The sequence below is a fragment of the Pelodiscus sinensis genome, chromosome 1 (assembly GCF_049634645.1).
Source record: "Pelodiscus sinensis isolate JC-2024 chromosome 1, ASM4963464v1, whole genome shotgun sequence".
Taxonomy (NCBI): Eukaryota; Metazoa; Chordata; order Testudines; family Trionychidae; genus Pelodiscus; species Pelodiscus sinensis.
The window spans coordinates 138,018,921-138,037,741 of NC_134711.1; the positions used below are offsets into that span (position 1 = coordinate 138,018,921).

Below are 18,821 nucleotides of genomic sequence, written 5' to 3' on the forward strand. Positions count from 1 at the left end.
ATTGGACTAGCCCCAAAGGCCTGTGGCTCTGAACCCTCGAATAAAACTTGGCCGGGGAAGAGGGAGACAGAAGAGCAGCCAGAGGCCATAAAGGGACTTGGGGACCAGGGGCAGGAAGATCATGGGGTAAAACCCAGTATCCCAAGAAATAGGGGGATGCCCCAGGCAGGATATCGATGCTACGCATGCGGGGAGATTAGGCATATAGCGACGCACTGTCCAAACATAACAGAACCCATTCAGTGTGACCTAGGAGACCTGGGAGGCCCCTGCAATCTCATAAATTTGACAGGCATAGCAATAGCCCCCCATCTGTACACCAAACCCATTAAGATGAATGGAATAAAGACTATGGCCCTGGTGGACTCAGGGAGCGCCGTCACATTGGTCTCTGGGCAGCTGATGGAACCAGACCAGCTGACCCATGCCAAGCACACAGGGATCTCCTGTGTCCATGGAGATGTCAATTATTACCCTGTTGTCCCAGTACAAACAGAGATCCAGGGGAATGTCACCATGGTTGCAGTGGGGGTAATTTCGAGGCTCCCATATCCAGTTGTGATTGGGCGGGACTTCCCTGGATTTAGTGACCTGCTCCCTACAACTGAGGGAAAGGAAGAGAGCCTCCTCCCAAGTTTTCACGAATTTTCCCAGACCTATTTTCTGAGCCTGGGAAACCCCGAAATCAAAGCGGAAAAGGAGGGCAGCCAAGAAACTGGGTACTCGAATTCTGACCCAGAACCTAAGGCAGGCCCTGGCCGGGGGGGAACTGAGCCAACTGATAATGAAGCACTGAGAGAGGTAAATGAGCCTGAGGCTGGGCCTAACTCAGCAGGGCCCCCTGGGATGGAAGAGGCCGAAGGTTCCCCAGACCCCAGGCAGATAGGGCCCTCGCTTGAAAATGTTGGACAGGACCAGGCCAATGACCCGCTGTATCAAAACATTCGTAAAGAGGTAGTTGAAGTAAACAGGATCCCCGTAGAAGGAAGGCTCAAGGGCCCTAGACCTCATTACATTATCAAGAGGGGTCTACTGTACCGAGTGTTGCCAGGCCCCGGACAGGAGGTGGAACAGCTCTTGGTGCCTCGGAATCACCGGCGAGCCGTGCTGGACCTAGCACACAGTCATTTATTTGGGGGTCATCTAGGAGTTGAGAAGACCCTAGATCAGATTTTAGGAAGGTTCTACTGGCCCGGGGTATATATGGAGGTTCAGCGGTATTGTGCCTCTTGCCCCGAATGCCAGCTTCATGGGCCCCAGCCACACCTGACAGCCCCACTGATACCCCTACCTATTATTGAAGTCCCTTTTGAACGCATCGCTATGGACCTAGTGGGCCCATTAGAAAAGTCAACCCAAGGACACCGGAACATATTAGTGGTCCTAGACTACGCCACCCGATACCCTGAGGCAGTACCTTTGAGAAATACCCATTCTAAGACAATAGCCAGGGAGTTAGTTCAAATCTTCTCGAGGGTGGGGATACCCAAGGAGATCCTAACCGATCAGGGTACTCCCTTTGTGTCTAAGTTAATGAAGGACCTGTGTGCACTACTCCACATACGGGCTCTGAGGACATCAGTATACCACCCGCAGACGGACGGCCTCGTCAAGCCGTTCAACCTCACCCTCAAGGACATGATTTGGAAGGTAGTGAGTCGGGACAGGAAAGATTGGGATGACCTACTCCCATAACTCATGTTTGCCATTCGAGAAGTACCACAGGCGTCCACAGGTTTTTCCCCATTTGAACTGATATATGGGCGAAACCCCTGAGGCCTTCTAGACCTTGCCAAAGAGACCTGGGAGGAGCAGACAAACCAAGAACTCAATATTGTAGAGCATGTCCTGCAGATGAAGGACAGGATCGCGCAGATAACCCCCATTGTAAGAAAGCCAGGGAAGCCAGAGAGAAGACAGCCTTTGCCACCCCCGAGGGCCTATATCAGTACACCGTCCTCCTGTTTGGATTACATCAGGCCCCTGCAACATTCCAGTGACTTATGGACAAGCTATTGCGCCCTCACCGTACATATGCGGCTGCTTATCTTGATGATGTCATCATCCACACCCTAGACTGGGACACACATTTAGAGAAGGTGGCGGCTGTACTGGACACCTTAAGGGAAGCTGGCCTAACCACAAACCCGGCAAAATGTACAATAGGACTAGCAGTGATGAGTTTTCCTGTACATTGTGCAACAGCTTTTAAATGCCTAGAGCTATTAGCGTAACCCTCCTGCCAGATAGCTCCGGCAGCAGCCAGGGCCGGGTTCAGTATCTAGGGGTTCCTTTTCACCCAACTCACACAGAACTGGCTTGAGACCCCACCCAGTAGCCTGGGAAATTGACACACCCCCGGGCGCCTCTGCGAAGCAATGCTTCCCCATGCGCATGCAGAGTCTAAGCGTAGAAAAGAAACTTTTAATGAAAGAGGGAGAGAAGTAGCGTGGCATTAACTTGGGAAAACACCCCAGACAGAGTTCAGAACCATCCTAGGAGTAAACGTCCCAGCTCAAGTGGATTGAGCAATCTCCTTTGGCTCTCAGGTCCACAAGTTGAGCAATGTAAGTGTCCCATTCACATGCCCAACCCTTCTCTGCACCCCACTCACAATGGCTGTCTTTGGTCAGGGCAGATCAGAGCTCAGGGATGATTTTCAGACCTCACCTCCCACCTTTGGAGGGCATGGGGATATGAGACATCTCACCCCCTCTGTTGGCCTCTCCCCACTGCTCCTGCCAGCCACCATGCTGTCCACCTGCACCTGTTAGCTGCTGCTTCCATAGTTTGGCTCAGGGCCAAACCTAGTGATTTCAGCTCTTTGTCAGTTTCTCAGTGATTGCAGCTCTTGTCCCGCCACCTCGGCTGGCCAAAAAATTCCAGCTCCCACTGGAATAATATTTCAAAATAAAAAAGAGACTCCTTATGGAGTCTGTTTTAGGTCTACCCTTAGAACCAGGGGTGGAGGGATGAGTGGCGGAGAGAAAGACAGGTTGAACAAGTCTTACAGCTCATGCCTAGAGCGCATGTAGCCTGCTGGTTCAAGCTCCTTCCCCCCTCTCCTTCCCCCCCCCCCCCCCCAGTCCAATCCACTTGAGTCTGGAAGGGGGACGCTTATCCACCTGACACTCTTCGCAATGACAGTGTCTCTCCTGAAAGCACTGGTGTCATATTTTACAATTCCTACATCTATGGTCAATATGGCCTGTGCGACCCCCCCCCCCAACAGCCAAATTAGTGACAATACACAACAACATTCCTTTCCAACAATTGACCATCTATCAAGATTATAGCACTGGCTGAACTAGATTTACATAACCACACCTAGGATCTCTTTCCTATTCCAGCATGAGCTGTATTTACATATCCACAGTTGAATACCTTGCAGGGCTAAACAACTGAATGAGCCTACCCACACCAGGAATCCTTTCCCTTTCAGCTGGCTGCACTGGAAGCAATGGTTCAGACACTACTTACATCAGCATGGGAGTGAGGGGGAGATGGGTCACCTGAATTGGGAACCTACGTCTAGTCTGAGAAGAAAGGAGTCAGCACACACAGGGAGGTGACTTGGTGATCCTTTAATGCAGTTAGATATTGAGTGGAACGGAGAATACATGAGAATACATGAGTCAGAAGTCAGTGGCCCTCTGTTGTTCCACTGAGGAGAAGGAACCGCCCTTCTTCTGTTGGCTGGCCAGGCTCTGACCCTACTCCTTGGGGACCAGCTATTTCCCCCTATTGCCCCCATTGATGGGATTCCACAGCAGAGCTTTCATGTGGATGGGGCATGACTAGCTCCCTCTGAAAACTGAGGACCCGGAGCAAAGAATGTTCTGGGAAAAGGTGAGTGTGGGGGGTCTCTTTACCCAGAATGCTCTCTGCTCCTGTTCAGGCAATGCCAGAGGAGGAGGGAAGAGAGAAGTTTTTCCCTGACATAGTTCCCGTGGAACAGAGACCCCATTGCTCATGACTCCCCACTCTGGCACAGCCACAATGGGCTGGGCTGGTGCACAGAGCAGATGGGATGAAAGGTCAGCCGATCTGCTGGGACATCTGACCTCAGCACCTGGTGCCCGGTGAGATGGCAGGGTCCTAGCGTGGGAAGGGTCTATTCCTGCGACTCCTTGGCCTCCCCATATTGGCGCATGGTCTCCAAGATCCAATCTCGGTAGCGCCCCACTCTGGTGTAAAGGCCGTATGTGCCACACTGTGGTCCCCAGGAGACTAGCCCCCCTACATAGTACCGAGTCTCATTGCGGGGATCTGTGATGGCAAAGGCTCCGCCACTGTCTCCGGCACAGCTGTCCTTCCTGCCACCTCCTGCACAGATCATGTTCTCAGTGAAGTGGAAAGTGGTGGCATCAGCAAGTGATTCCGGCTTCACATTGCGGCATTTTTCCATGGTGACCACGGGGATCTGGGCCATCATGAGATGCTGGACTCTGTCTCGCTTCTCTGTGCGGCCCCAGCCGGATATGTAGCCCACTCTGCCGTCTGTCAGCTCATACTCAGGGGAGGCACCAGGGAGGCAAAGTGGTGAGATCCTGGGGCCCATCTTCACCGGTTCCATCAGCCTCACCAGGGCAATGTCGTTATCAAAATTCGTCCGAGTGTTTGGGTCTGCCACCTTTGTCCAGCCGGGGTGAATGAACACTTTGTCTTGCTCCAGCTGAACGGCCTCCTCATCCTGGGATTGATGGCGGATGTTGATCGCGCCAGCGTACATTGTGGACTTGCCTCTTGAGTCATCCAGCACATGCGCCGCAGTCAGCACCCACCGCTCAGAAATGAGTACCCCACCTCCCCGGGGGCTTGGGAATAAGACCTGCCAGGGGAAGTTGCCTGTCTTAGCACGAGTGCCCCCAAAAATCCTCTGATGATCCTGGATGGGCGTACTGGGGAACCCACAGACTAGAAGGGAAAGAGAAAGGGAGAGACACAATAGGAGAATTACCACTTGATGGGCAGTGCTGTCTGTACATCACTGACAACCCCATAGTCCCCTCTCACCTGCCTCCTTGATACCACCCTGGTTCAACATAACCCGTGTCCGCGGCAGCACTGTGTCAAATCATTTGCATCCAAAATTTACAGGAAAGAAAATATAAGGAATAGGGGGACAGAAAGGGCTCCTGCTGGCAGGGGAACTGAGGGGAAAGAGAAGCCCTGCCGGCCAGAGGGTCTCGGGGGAAGTGATGGCCCCTGGCAGCTGAGGTGAGGCTGGGGGAGAATAGAATCCCAAAGGCACTGCCCTGACTCCTTCAGCCCCACTTTGCCATCTCCCTGCCCTGAAGGACCCGGGAAACACAGGATAAGTCTTCTAGTATTCCAAATATTTTGATGTTTTTCTACATTTTCAATATATTGATTTCTTTGTAAGGGAGTATTTGCTACCAGCCATAGGAAACATTAAATCAGACAAACCTACTCTTCTAGATAATGTATATAAAGACTGTGTGAGTCTGAAATATACACTGATTTTACACATATTTACTTTGATCTTTTGTCCTTCGTATGCAAATCCTATCAGAGGGAGCCTGCAGAATGAGTCACTGGTGAGAGACCCACCTGCAGGAGCCCTGGGAAAAAATGGTCTCCATACCAGCCAGAGGAAAAGGCCTGTCTGGAGCTAACTGTAGCAAGAGGCAGGAACAGCTCCTGCTTAAGATGAAAGGGGCGGCCCTGAGAGAGGATATTCAGGGTAGTCTGGGTTGCAGAGAGTTAACACTTTACCATTTCTTAGGGGTCTAGGCTGGGCTTTCCAGCAAAGGTGGGCAGAATATGCCTCCTATTGCCCTGCTCCAACAACTCTTAGGCTACGTCTACACTGGCATGATGTTCCGGAATGCTTTTAATGGAAAAGCTTTCCATTAAAAGCATTTTCGGAAAAGAGCGTCTAGATTGGCAGGACGCTTTTCCACAAAAGCACTTTTTGCAGAAAAGCGTTCGTGGCCAATCTAGACGCACTTTTCCGCAAAAAAGCCCCGATCGCCATTTTCACGATCGGGGCTTTTTTGCGGAAAACAACTCTCTGCTGTCTACACTGGCCCTTTTGCGCAAAAGTTTTTCGGAAAAAGACTTTTGCCCGAACGGGAGCAGAACAGTATTCCGCAAAAGCACTGACAATCTTACATGAGATAGTCAGTGCTTTTGCGGAAATTCAAGTAGCCAGTGTAGACAGCTGGCAAGTTTTTCCGCAAAAGCAGATGATTTTGCGGAAAAACTTGCCAGTCTAGACACAGCCTTAGAGTGTGTCTAGACTACATGGCTCCATCGACGGAGCCATGTAGATGAGGCAGGACGACAAAGGGAAATGAAGCGGCGATTTAAATAATCGCTGCTTCATTTAAATCAAAATGGCCGCCACGCTGTGCCGATCAGCTGTTTGTTGGCACAGCGCAGCAGTCTAGATGGGGATCTGCTGACCCCAGAGCCCTTCGTCGGCAGATCATTTATCCCTCGTGAAACAAGGCTTACAGGATCTGCCAACAAAGGGTTCTGGGGTCAGCAGATCCCCGTCTAGACTGCCGCGCAGTGCCGACAAACAGCTGATGGGCTCAGTGCGGCGGCCATTTTGATTTAAATGAAGCAGCGATTATTTAAATCGCCGCTTCATTTCCCTTTGTCATCCCGCCTCATCTACATGGCTCCGTCGATGGAGCCATGTAGTTTAGACGTACCCTTAATGAGCTGCTGAGCCCAGGAGAGGGCTGCAAGAGAAGCTGCAGCCCAGAGAGTGTGGAAAGGGTTTGTGGCCTGGGGAGGATGCATCTGACTAAACTGGGGAAGACCCAGCGGGAGGTTGCTGGGGACATTGAGCCTTTTTGTTTACCTGCTGGAAGGGGATGAATTTTAATTTGTTTGAACAGCTAAAACTTGAGCACCAGCATAGCCAAGAGCAGGGAAACTGAGGCATCAGGGTCAAATACTGTCTGTGGTGAGACCTGTTTTGGCTCACTAGAAGACCAATAGAGCTTATGTACAGGCCAGCTTCTCCCTCTGATCTTTCTCAGGAATCCACCAATCTCAGAAACACCCACTCTAATGTGACTCAAATTACTCAGTCAAATCCCACCCTAGGAAAGGAACCAGCAATTTTTCAGGCAGATTGGGTCAGCTGTCTTTAAATTAGAGAGAAGTGTTATACACACACACACACACACACACAAATCTGAGACATGTGTGCACGTGCACACAAACACAGACAGTTCTTTGTGATACCTGGGACACACACTGGAAGCTCTGTTCCCATCTCTTCGCTGACCCATTTCCCATTGTCTGCACACTGATACTGCCCTTGAAAAACACAGAAACATGGAAAGGCTTTCAGTACAAAACACCATGAGCATGTGACCAAGAGCTCAGGGGAACTGTAGCCGGAAGGGATGACTGTGATCACCTTGTCTGATCTGCAAAACACAGGCCATGGGACTTTGCTTGATTTATTATTTCCCTTGTGGGCTTGAACAGATCTTTTAGACAAACATCCAATCTTGATTTTAAAATTGCCTGTGATGGAGAAGCCAGAATGGCCCTTGGTCGGTTGTTCCAATGGATTAGTTCCCCAGCTTGTTAAAAAGTTGCCTTATTTCCAGTACAAATGTGTCTGGCTTAAATGTCCAGCTACTGGATCTCGTTATACTTTGGGATGTAAGACTGAAGATTCTGTTATCCAAATTCTGGTCCACATGGGGGTACTTATAGTGGCAGGGGGAATCTCAGACCCAAAGGCCACGTCCAGCCCCCGGCTTGCCTGGATCCAGCCCCCTGAGGCTCAAGGTCCCACCCAGCATTGGGAAATCTGTGCTGTCATTCAATCTCACCACGGGTATGGAGCACACAAAATGTACTAGGCTACTCCCGCAAGCTCTGGTTTGTGAGGGGAATGTGGGATGTGCCTTTCTTCTTTCCAGTCAGGGGCCATATGAGTGAGAGGTGGGGGGTAGGGGGCATGGTGTTTTACTTGTGTGGCTCCTGACTAATCTTTCTATGGGTGAGTGGCCCCTGTCCCAAAAAAGGTTCTCCACCCCAACGTATAGACTGAGGTCAAGTCACCTATTAACCTTCTCTTTGTGATGTTAAATAGATTGTACTCCTCAGACCTAACACTAAGACATACTTTCCCTACTTTTAATCATTCTCATAGCCCTTCTCTGAATGCTCCAATTCAGCAACCTCTAACGTATTAGGAACACAGAACTGGACCCCCTATTCCAGTAGTGGAACTGGACCCCTTAATCCTCATTTTTTGAGGAGTAACATTAGTTCGAACCAAGGGGTTTGGTTCAAACTAACGTGTCCCAGCTCACACTTTCACTTTTGAAACAGCTGGCATTAGGAGTAATGCGCCGGCGAGATCATGCTAATGAAGTGCGGGATATTTAAATCTCCGCTTCATTGACTATTTTGAATACCTGCATTTTCATCCCTAGTTCGAACTAGGGTGCAAGTGTAGACATACCCTAAGAGCCTATCAAGCAGTGGCAGTACTGGTGATGCTGCTAGACAATATTCACTTCTCGTGGTTCAGCAAATTCTCTGGTCCAGCACCGGTCAGGTCCCAAGGGTGCTGGAGTAGAGAGGTTCAGTCTGTAATACATGACATGCATCTGACGAAGTGGGTCTTTGCCCACGAAAACTTATGCTCCAACACTTCGATTAGTCTATAAGGTGCCATAGGACTCCTCGCTGCTTTTTGCAGATTCAGACTAACACGGCTACCCCTCTAATAGTCTGTAATACAATCTTCCTACAGCTATTCAGTATTCCCATTTATGCATTCAAGGATCATGTTAGCTCACACAGCGTCACACTGGAAGTTCAGTTCTCCACAATGACCCCCATGTCTTTGTCAGGACCATGGCTTTCTAGGCTACAATCCCCCACCCTACAAGTGCAGCCTACCTTCTTTGTGTCTAGTGTGTACAGTTACATTTGCTGGGACAGGTCATGGTGTATCAATGACGTGTCCTTTTCATTATTTACCATGGCCCCAATTTGTGTGTCATCTCCAACCTTTATCAGTGACGATTTCATGTTTTCTTCCAGCTCACTGATAAAAAGCCTAAAAAACATCAGGTCAGAAACCAATGTCTGTGGGACCCCCAGTGGAAACCTGCCAGCTCTCCCCTTCTGAGACCTATCAGTTAGCTAATTTTTCATCCAGTTAATGCGTGGGAAGGGAGAGAGTCCTGTGCAAAGGAGGGAGAACAGCCCAGTCAGCAGCAGTGTGGCCAGCACAGTGGCCAGTGGCCATTTCACAGGGCTGTCGGCTACAAGCCCACTCAACACGGGGATTCCATCTGGGTGCGGCTGGGCTACAACACCCAGTTCAGGCTTCCCTGAGAATATCAGCCCAGCTGCAGGCCAGGGGTCTGATGGGGGCAGTCAGAATACAGCAGTTAGACAAGACTCTTTCTGGGCCTGTAATGCCAGGAGGATGTGAGGGGGCTGGGGAATGCCTACCGTCCCCGCGGGTTTGCAGAGCGTAGTAAGGCTCTTCACAGACATAGCGGACAGTGGCTCCGTACAGAGTCTCCTCAGATCCTGGCTTGTAGGTGGCTTTGCCATTGGCAATAATGCTAGGGGGACCACAGTCCACAGCTGCAGAGAAAGACACAAAGGCTGGTTATCAAAGGGGCACCCCTACTGGCTCACCAGGAACCGCGGCAGCACCTCACTCCTCACTGGGTAGGCTCAGATCCCATTCCCATCCCCCGTGGGTCACCCTTTCCCCCAGGTGTAAGGCCAGGCTGGGACAAGCGCTGATAGGCCCAGACCCCATCTCCAGTCACCGGTAGCCGCACAGGAACGAGACGCTTACGGACGCATTTGTAGTGTGAGTTGCTCCATTCTCCATTGCTCTGGCATCTGGCCTGAAAGGCTGGCAGGCTGTCTTGGGGCTGAGAGAAAGCAGAGTGTGTGTCAGCTACCGAGAGAGAAATGTAACAGGACTGAACTTCCCAGCGGGGGGTTTCACGATAGGCAGGGGTGTCTGCACAGCAGCTAGGTACAGAAGGAGGCAGAGTGCTGAGCCAGACAAGGCTACCGGCCTGACCTGTCTGCAGGGGGGCGGAAGGTGTGACATGGGGCTAAGCAGGCCCAATGGTCTCATCGGCCACAGCAGCATCTTGTTCCATGACCATGAGGGCATCCAGAAGCCCTCCAGAGCTGCGGGGGGAGGGCTCCCCATTTGGTCAAGAACTTCTGGGATGAGATCAGCACACAACATGTTCTCTCCCTGTTGGGTTTTTGGGGCCTGGCCCTCATTTCCTTGCTGGGCAGGGGAAGGAGACGGCGCTTCGGAGAGTCTGGGCGAGACACTGAGAAGTGAACAGGGACATCTGGGCATCTGAGGGGAAGGGACTGGAGGGAGCTTACCGTCACAACCTCATAACCTTTCACGCAGGTCACCGTCACATAGTCCCTGTAGCTGTACTTGTCCTTCAGGGGGTCAAGCACAGAGTTCGGGGTGACACTCTGGGGACAGGGTATTGCTTTGGGAGGAAAGAGTGTGTCAGTGACTGATCGGTTTGAGACTCATTCCTTCTCCTTTCCCACCTTTCACTCTTTGGGTACGTCTAAACTACATGGCTCCGTCGACGGAGCCATGTAGATTTGTTGTTTTGGCAAAGTCAAATGAAGCCGCGATTTAAATGATCACGGCTTCATTTAAATTTACATGGCTGCCGCGCTGAGCCGACAAACAGCTGATCAGCTGTTTGTCCGCTCAGCGCGCTAGTCTGGACGCTCCCCTGCCGACATCAAAGCCCTTTGTCGGTAGTCCCGGTAAACCTCATCCCACGAGGAATAACGGGGCTGCGACAAAGGGCTTTGATGTCGGCAGGGGAGTGTCCAGACTAGCGCGCTGAGCGGACAAACAGATGATCAGCTGTTTGTCGGCTCAGCGCGGCAGCCATGTAAATGTAAATGAAGCCGTGATCATTTAAATCGCGGCTTCATTTGCCTTTGCCTATGTGTCTAATCTACATGCCTCTGCCGACAGAGGCATGTAGTCTAGACACAGCCTTAGAGTCCTAGCCAGTGATCGCCCTGTCCCCCAACCACAGGGATCTGCTTACCAAGCCACCTATCCATCCTCTCCTCCGAGAGCAGCAGAGCGAATCTTTTCCCAGCCTAGAAAAGGATTTACTTACGGTCCCCAGAGTAGCGCATTTTCCAGCCTTTCTTTTGTATCGTTTTGTCTGTTTCAAAGACAATGTCAAGAATATTGCTCCTGCTTTTAATTTCTGAAGGCCCTGGGAATGTGTTGCCACAATAGGGACCAAAATGTTGTTGTCCATCTGTGAACTGGGAAAATAATAAACAGGAACCAATGAGAAATTGGAAGAGAAAAGCAGGGGAGAGAGAGAGAGAGAGAGAGAAAGGCAGTCAAAGGGTGTGAGGGGAATTTTTACAGGCTATACAAGTGAGGGGAAGGAAATCTCTAGGGGGCACATCTGGGATGAGGGGTAACCAGGAAGGGGGGAACCCTGAGTGCAAGGAGAGGGAAACCTCTAGGGGAACCTGGCTGGGACAAAGGGTGAGCAGAGGAAGGGGATCTCCTCTCTATTTCCCACCACCTACCGTTAAGCTGTCGGGGCAGTTCCCTTCGTTGTCAGCTGGTTCCACATCAAAGTCCCCACTCCTGATGTTCAGCACCACACGGTAGCCCGGCTCCAGGACCACACGGAATTTACAGCGCGCGCTTTCAGGGTATTCATCAGGGTAGTTGGGGCTGGAGATCTCCCCTGACAGCTCCGTGAATACATTCCCACTGCAGTTCACTAGGGTGAGGAAGGAACGTGGACAGGGAGGTCAGGAAGGGAGATGAGGGGCAAGCCCCTTGCATTAATCATGCTGAAACCCTGCACCAGCCAGAAATTAGAGCTCGTCTCTCCCTGGGGTGCATCCAGAGAGGTCTGTGCTCCCACCCACTTTCTGGGCAGCCCATTTCTTAGTGTCCTGAGCTGTGGTGCTTCATTTGGGGAGACAGTGGCACAGATCTCCCTGGAATGGGGGGGTTGCACCTCAGTACCTCTCCTTTGGTTCAATCTCACACACACCCCTTTTCCCTGGTTCTCCCTCTTCAGCCTTCCAGAAACAATCCCCCTTCCTTTCTGAGGTGTGCCCCTCCCACACCTGCACACAAGGCTTGCGTGGCCCAGCCAACAAGGGCTTTGCCTAGCTGGCAAGGTGTAGCACTTGGAATGTAACCCTCTGGCTCCCTGCGCATTTTGGGCTCCACATTAAGCTCCTTCGGTCTGACACTCTTTCTACAATTAAGGATCCTATTGTTGTCTCCAGTACCCCAGGTGAGGTCTCCCCTGAGCTCTATGAAGAAGGGCTGGGATGTGAGGCCCCCAAGACTCTCTCCTGTGACTGAGCACAGTGTCTCAGTGGGGTCTTCTCAGCACTGTATTGACACTTCCTGCTCCAGGAAGAACACCTCCCCCGGTGCAACTCCCAAAACTGCACTGGCCTCTCTGGAAGCAAAAACACTTTGCAAACTTCCCATTTACTGGTCTCCTTCCTTCTTTGTTGCCTCCCATTGTTTAGCGCTACAGGCAGTCCCCGAGTTAAGCGGATCCGACTTATGTCGGATCCGCAGTTATGAATGGGGCCGTCTCCCTGGTCTCCAGCAGACCAGGGAGAGGAAGCAAAGCCGCGGAGCACGCGGGCAGCGGACAGCCCAGACACGTCTCTGCAGACCAGGGAGATGGGGAGCAAAGCAGAGCAAAGCCGCGGAGCCCAAGGGCAGCAGGACAGCCACGGCGCATCTGGGCTGTCCCGCTGCCCCCGTGCTCTGCGGCTTTGCTCCAGACGCCTGCAGTACAGCAGCTGGGGTGCTGCTGGTTGGTCCCGTAGTGCCGCTCTGGGCGCTACTGGACCAACCCGGCAGCACCCTAGCTGCTCTGCCCCAGGCGTCCTGATTCAGCCACTGCTGGTCAGTTTCAGCAGCGGCTGAATCAGGATGCCTGGGGCAGAGCAGCTTGGGTGCTACTGGGTTGGTCCAGTAGCGCCGAGGCGCGGCGCTACTGGAGCAACCAAGCAGCACCCAAGCTGCTCTGCCCCAGGTGTCCCCAAGACAGCCGCTGCTGAAACTGACCAGCGCTGACTACAGGAAGCCCGAGGCAGAGTTGCTCTGCCCCGGGCTTCCTGGAATCAGCCGCTGATCAGTTTCAGCAGCAGCTGACTTGGGGACGCCTGGGGTTCTTAAGCTGAATCTGTATGTAAGTCGGAACTGGCGTCCAGATTCAGCTGCTGTTGAAACTGATCAGTTTCAGCTGTGGCTGAATCTGGACGCCAGTTCTCACTTACATACAGATTCAACTTAAGAACAAACCTACAGTCCCTATCTTGTACGTAACCCGGGGACTGCCTGTATTCCCCCACATGCGGATGGTGAATCATTTTGCTATTCCAATTCTGTGTCCCACTGGCTTATTGTCCTGTGTTCCTTGTCTATTGCATCCCCTTCCCATGTACCATCCCCTGTGCATTTCCTTAAGAGCCAGATCACAGATGGAGAAGCTCCTCCCAGTTCAGAATCAGTGGTGCCTATACCCCCTCCTGCTGTTGGAGACAGTATGTGTGAGGCCCTCACCTCCACATGTCCTCTGATCCTCATGCAGGAAGTACTCTGGGGGGCAGGAGCAGAAGAAACCCCCAATGTAGTTATTGCAATAGTGGCTGCAGGTCTCTTCCATGAAATCCGTGCACTCATTCACATCTGCAAGAGGTAACAGGACACCTGAGTGAGCCAAGCAGGGGAGAGGAAATAGGGAAAGAGGGCAGGTCCAGGAGAGGAGGAAACAGGCACTGCTGCCAAGCCAGAAGGACTCTAGAGCGGAAGCACTGGTGCAGAGTGCCGACTGGCATTGCTGGGGAGAAGCTCACTCGACTGGGGTGTCTCCCCAGGGAGAAAGCTCTTGCTGCCAAAGCCCCTCCCTCCTGCCAGACCCTGGACACTGCTGTGCGAAAGCTCCTGGCCACTGGGCACTCCAGAGAGGTGGAGGCAGTCCTGGACTTACCCACTGCGATATAGTAGGCAGCAAAGCCAGTAAAACGCTCCTCATTGGAAAAGTCTGACTGGAAAGTCACAGTCAGCTGGTTATACGGGGCGTAGAATTCTTCCAGGATAGGGGAAGCAGGGTCTGTGCTGCGCTTTCGCCCACAGAGCGGGCCCTTGACAGGATGGCCACCAGACAGGATCTGCAGAGGACCAGAGGAGACTTGTCACACGAGGGAAATGTGTTGTGGTTGTCAACGTCTGAGCCCCTTGGCACAACAGCAACACGTCCCATGTCCACACTCCAGCTCCCAGAGCCCCTCAGTACTGTGCAGCCAGTTACGCTGTGTGGTTTATGGTTGTCTGGAGCTTAACTTTGAGCCATTTCAGGCTAAATGTTTGGGCGCCAGCAGGAAGGCCCACAGCACCTCCCATGGCCAGTGACTGGAAGAGGGACATTAGCAGCGGCGGGGAGTGGAGCTTTTCTAAAGGAGGCAGTGAAGGGGGGACTTAACTGGAAGGCAAGTGGGGAGGTGAGACTGGACACTTGGCTGGCAAACTAGATCAGAGGCGGAGTGGCTGAGACAGCTGGAGAACGGAGCTGGCAGCTCTAATTATAATCCTGTAGTGAGAACGGGTGACCAGAGAGCATTGAAACTGAATTGATTTAAATAGTGCTAATGAGGATGCCAGGCAAAGCTCAGACTGGTTCAGCCATGGCTAGTGTAGACGCACTGAATCATTTCTGCTTCAATCAGTTCAGCACGAGGCAGGGCTAGTAGGTCCCCATACCAGGCCTGGGCTCCCATACATAGCTCTGCTGATGACCTTCAGTTCTTCCCCACAGGCCCTGCTGAGCTCTGCTGCACCTCAGTCCTGCCCCACAGCCCTCTGCTCCCGAGTGGGGTGGAGAGGATACTGTACCGTCACAGAGTCGTACTCGCAGTTCTGGGATGGCTCTATGTCTAGGTGGGTGAAAGAGAGGCGGATGCCGAACCCTGGGGGGACACTGATTTCCCAGGACTCCTTCACATCATTGGGGTATCCCTGAGGGTAGTTTGGGGACAGGATCTCGCCGTACATGGGAGCTGCATTAGCCCAGGCCAGAGGGCAACAGAGGATGAGCCACCTGAGAGAGGGAAGAGGAAGGCAATGTTACAAGGGTGCTCTGCCTCTAGCTATCTGGCAGCGGTTACTAGAAAAGTGCCAATGGGTGGCTCTGGAGATCACTATGTAGCATAGTTCCAGAGTTTTGCAGACTTGCTGTGGTACACTGAAAATGGCTTCCTCCTTACACAGAGCTCTTGCCAGGTGTGACATGGGCACTGACTCCCTCCCCCGCCCCAGTCTCCCACTTCCTTGGGTGCTGGGAGTGCTAAAGGGGTTGAGTCCAGCACCCCTTTGGGGTTAGTCCTTGCAGGGGAACTAAGTCCTATTCTCTGTCCCCATCCCGTGCCCTCTGGGATCTGGGAGAGCCGTAGATAACTCCAGACTCCAGAACCGATGCAAGACTCAAGGAGAGCAGCACTGGTCATTGCTTTGCGAATAAGCCAAGCTCCCATTGTATACCCAGCAACTCACCACTTCCACAAACGCTCCATCCGGTGTCCTTCCTGAAAGGCTCAGCTTCTGGACTTTGGAGTGACAGGACTGGGGCAAAAACAACAGCCTTGATCAGTGAGCTCTGTGTGTGTGCGTGTTTGGGGGGCAGGACAATGGCTTCAATGTCCCAGCTAAGGGAACCTGACAAAGCAGCTTTAGTTCCTATGCCTGGAGAAGCTCTGCCTCTCTAAATAACAGCACCTTCTGCTCTCTCACACCCCAGCCCCATGGTGGAGTATGGGGGCCAGTACAGACTCAGGGGAGAGGGCACCCCTCTGAGTTACATACACCCCCCCCCCTCAATCACACAGCACCCTCAAGCCCCAGGCTGAGGTATTTGGATTAGTCCTGACGCAAGGTAGAAAGTGGCCCCACTGCTGAGACACCCCACCCTTCAGTGCAGAATCCCCTGTACTATGCTCGAGTCTGGGGACACTGCCCCCAGATTAACCCCTTTCTGACCCAAGCAACCCAAACAATAGCAAAGGGGAATGTTGTTCAGGCCCTTTTCTAATGTTAGTTTTGGAGCTTTTACCTTCTCTCTCCGTCTTTGCCTGTTTCTCTCGCCCTGTCCTGTGTCTCTTTTTTCTATCTCCAGACCACATCCTAGCCCGTCATGTGGCGATTGGTAGGGAAGGGATTGCGCCTTTACTACAGTCCTGTAGCACCCCCTGCTGTGGAGTGTGGCACCCCGGCTTCTCCTCAAATGCTGCTCTTTCCAGTGGAATTTCCAAAGCCTGTTACACAATCCCCTTGGCTGAGTCCCTGGGTGGGAGCATGTGGATCGGGGCTGGCTTAGCACATGTTGGTTTTCAGGGAAATCAGGTGACTTTTGCAAAAAGAGAGGGCAGCGGAAAGTCCAGCTGGAAGGAATTCATCTCTGACACGCACACTCCCCCGCTCCCAGGAGACTGTCAGTGGAGACCAGGGGATTTCTGGAGAAGGAGGAGTCCCAGTGAGAAGCTGTCAATGAACACTTTCAATAAAAGGTGCAGGCTTTTCAGCCCCGGACAGGCACAGGGCAGCTACCACAACCACACTGTCCCCTGCTAAAGTGCATCACCATGATCTCTTTTGGGGGGAAAGGGCCCATTCACTTCTGGTCTCTCTGCTTGAGGCTGCCAGAGAGGGACAAGCTAGTGCCCATTGTTCTGCTGGTTTTTGCAGTGTGAGCCCTCGTCATGTTAGGCACTGGGCTGAGAGCCCACAAACTTCTTTCATATACAACCCATCAATTGGCCATGAGATTCAACATGAGGCCATCTTGACAGTCAGCCTGGGTCATGTTAGAAGTGGGACCCTAGAGAAGTTTCATGTCCTATTCCCACACATTCCCCCTAAACCAGCCAAATTGAGGTCTTATTGGAGCCTGTGGCCTGGTGGTGAAAGGGCCCTTAACTCCTTCCTCAGACCTCCCTCCACCCCCCAGCCTCCTCAAACGAGCCAACCCTCCCCTCCTGACACTGGATTGGGAAGAATGCCCAGCTCCCATTCATACACACTCTTAGCAGTGAAGCATTGCAGATCTGAAGGCTTCACTCAGAGCGAGTGACTTTCAGCTGCACATGGCTAACGTGCTAGCTACACCCCACAAACACCACCTTTTTTCTAGTGTGGGTGCAGGGTAACATCTGTCTCTTGGTTTTAGCTGATAGAGGTGTAACCTGCAAAAGGCAAGAGTTGTTCTCTGCCTGGCTGCACACATGCATTCCTCTCGGCCATGTTCATGCTGGAGCTGGTGAGTTTCCTGCCACAGCACCTATCAGGATGGCCCATGTACTCTGTGCATCCTTTTGGCCCTGCTGATGCTATGTAAGAGCAGCATCTCCGCAAAGTCCCTTCCTTACTTCTCATCACCCAGAGAACAGACCAGAGCCATTTACGGTCAAAGAAATCTTCTTTTTTGTTTTCTTCTTCAGAAAATGGCTTGAACCATCACTGAGACTCCTAGGTTACTCAGATTAGGTCTGGGCCATCAACACACGTCTCCCCAGCACTGCAGCAGAAAGATACCAGTACTGTGCTGTTGACCCTGGTAGCATCTATGGGATTGAACCCAATGGTGCTGTTTTTTACCTGTCGTTATCAATACTAACAACCCCACAGGTTTATGAGCAGCAAAGGACTTTCTCCAGAATCACTTGTAGTGCAGGAGTCTACCACACCTGTGGCAACTCCTTGCTATTCCTGGCCTGTCAAGCTTTTCAACTCCAGTGCAGAGACTGTTAACAGTACTGGGGTGGGTACCACCTAGGAAATATGGCAAAGACTCAACTCCTCTCAGAGACTGGGAGCTGGGTGATAGTGGTTAGAGCAGGAGTCGTTAGCCAGGGATAGGAGATGGCAGGTGGAGATGGAGTCAGAGGCCAGATACCTGGGCCAAGGGCAGGGGTGCCATTTCAGATTTTCATAGGTGGGGGGGGTCTGACCTGTGCATGCCATGATGGGTGGGGGGAAGAGAGTGAGAGCATGGGGGGCAGACTGAGGAAAGAGGCTTCAGCAGTGTTACTGAGCATGCTCAGCACAAGGCAAGCACCAAATGGGGAGGAGAGGACCAACCTCATCTGCCCCCCTACACACACATATTCATCACCTCTATCCGGGGGCTACTAAGGCACTGGGAAACTCTAGCATTTTTGGCAGACAACTTAGCAGTAAGCTGGCAGGAGCATTGTGTCTAATTCCTATATGAAAGAAAGACAGTTTAAATAAATATTAGAACCACTCAGCTCTAACACTAACATGACATCTTGTGGCAAGTCACTTAGGGGACACTGGTTAGCCTTAAAACTTTAATGTCTATTCTTACTTTGTTTACTAACTCCATGGAGAGAGACAGACTCTGTCAGGCTCCTGGGCTCTATCTCAGCTCTGGCAGGAGAGTGGGGTCTGGTGGGTTACAGCAAGGGGGCAGATATAATTCAGTTCTATATAAGAACATGAGAATGGCCATACTGGGTCAGACCAATGGTCCTTCTAGACCAGTATCCTGTCTTCCAGCAGTGGTCAATGCCAGATGCTTCAGAAAGAATAAACATCCTGATCCATCTCCTGTCGCCCATTCCCAATTTCTGGCAAACAGAGGCTAGGGACACCATCCCTGCCCATTCTGGCTAGTAGCCATTGATGGACTTATCCTCCTTGAACTTATTTTGCTCTTGTTGGAACCCTGTTATAGTTTAGGCCTTTCCACCATCCCCTG

The 18,821-nt window shown here is 52.0% G+C and overlaps 1 protein-coding gene across 1 annotated transcript; it reads right to left on the reverse strand.

Moving 5' to 3' along the window:
- Nucleotides 1–3,569: 3,569 nt before the first annotated feature.
- Nucleotides 3,570–16,305, reverse strand: LOC102460272 (complement C1s subcomponent). Its single transcript, XM_075903564.1, has 12 exons — nucleotides 16,155–16,305; nucleotides 15,599–15,667; nucleotides 14,942–15,146; nucleotides 14,040–14,220; nucleotides 13,613–13,738; nucleotides 11,593–11,792; nucleotides 11,163–11,316; nucleotides 10,387–10,502; nucleotides 9,830–9,908; nucleotides 9,472–9,609; nucleotides 7,228–7,302; nucleotides 3,570–4,917 (listed from the first exon to the last, which is right to left on the reverse strand). Exons 2-12 carry the CDS (start codon nucleotides 15,616–15,618, stop codon nucleotides 4,115–4,117), a joined length of 2,097 nt encoding a protein of 698 aa, XP_075759679.1. The 5' UTR covers nucleotides 15,619–15,667; nucleotides 16,155–16,305; the 3' UTR covers nucleotides 3,570–4,114.
- Between the last annotated feature and the right edge of the window lie 2,516 nt (nucleotides 16,306–18,821).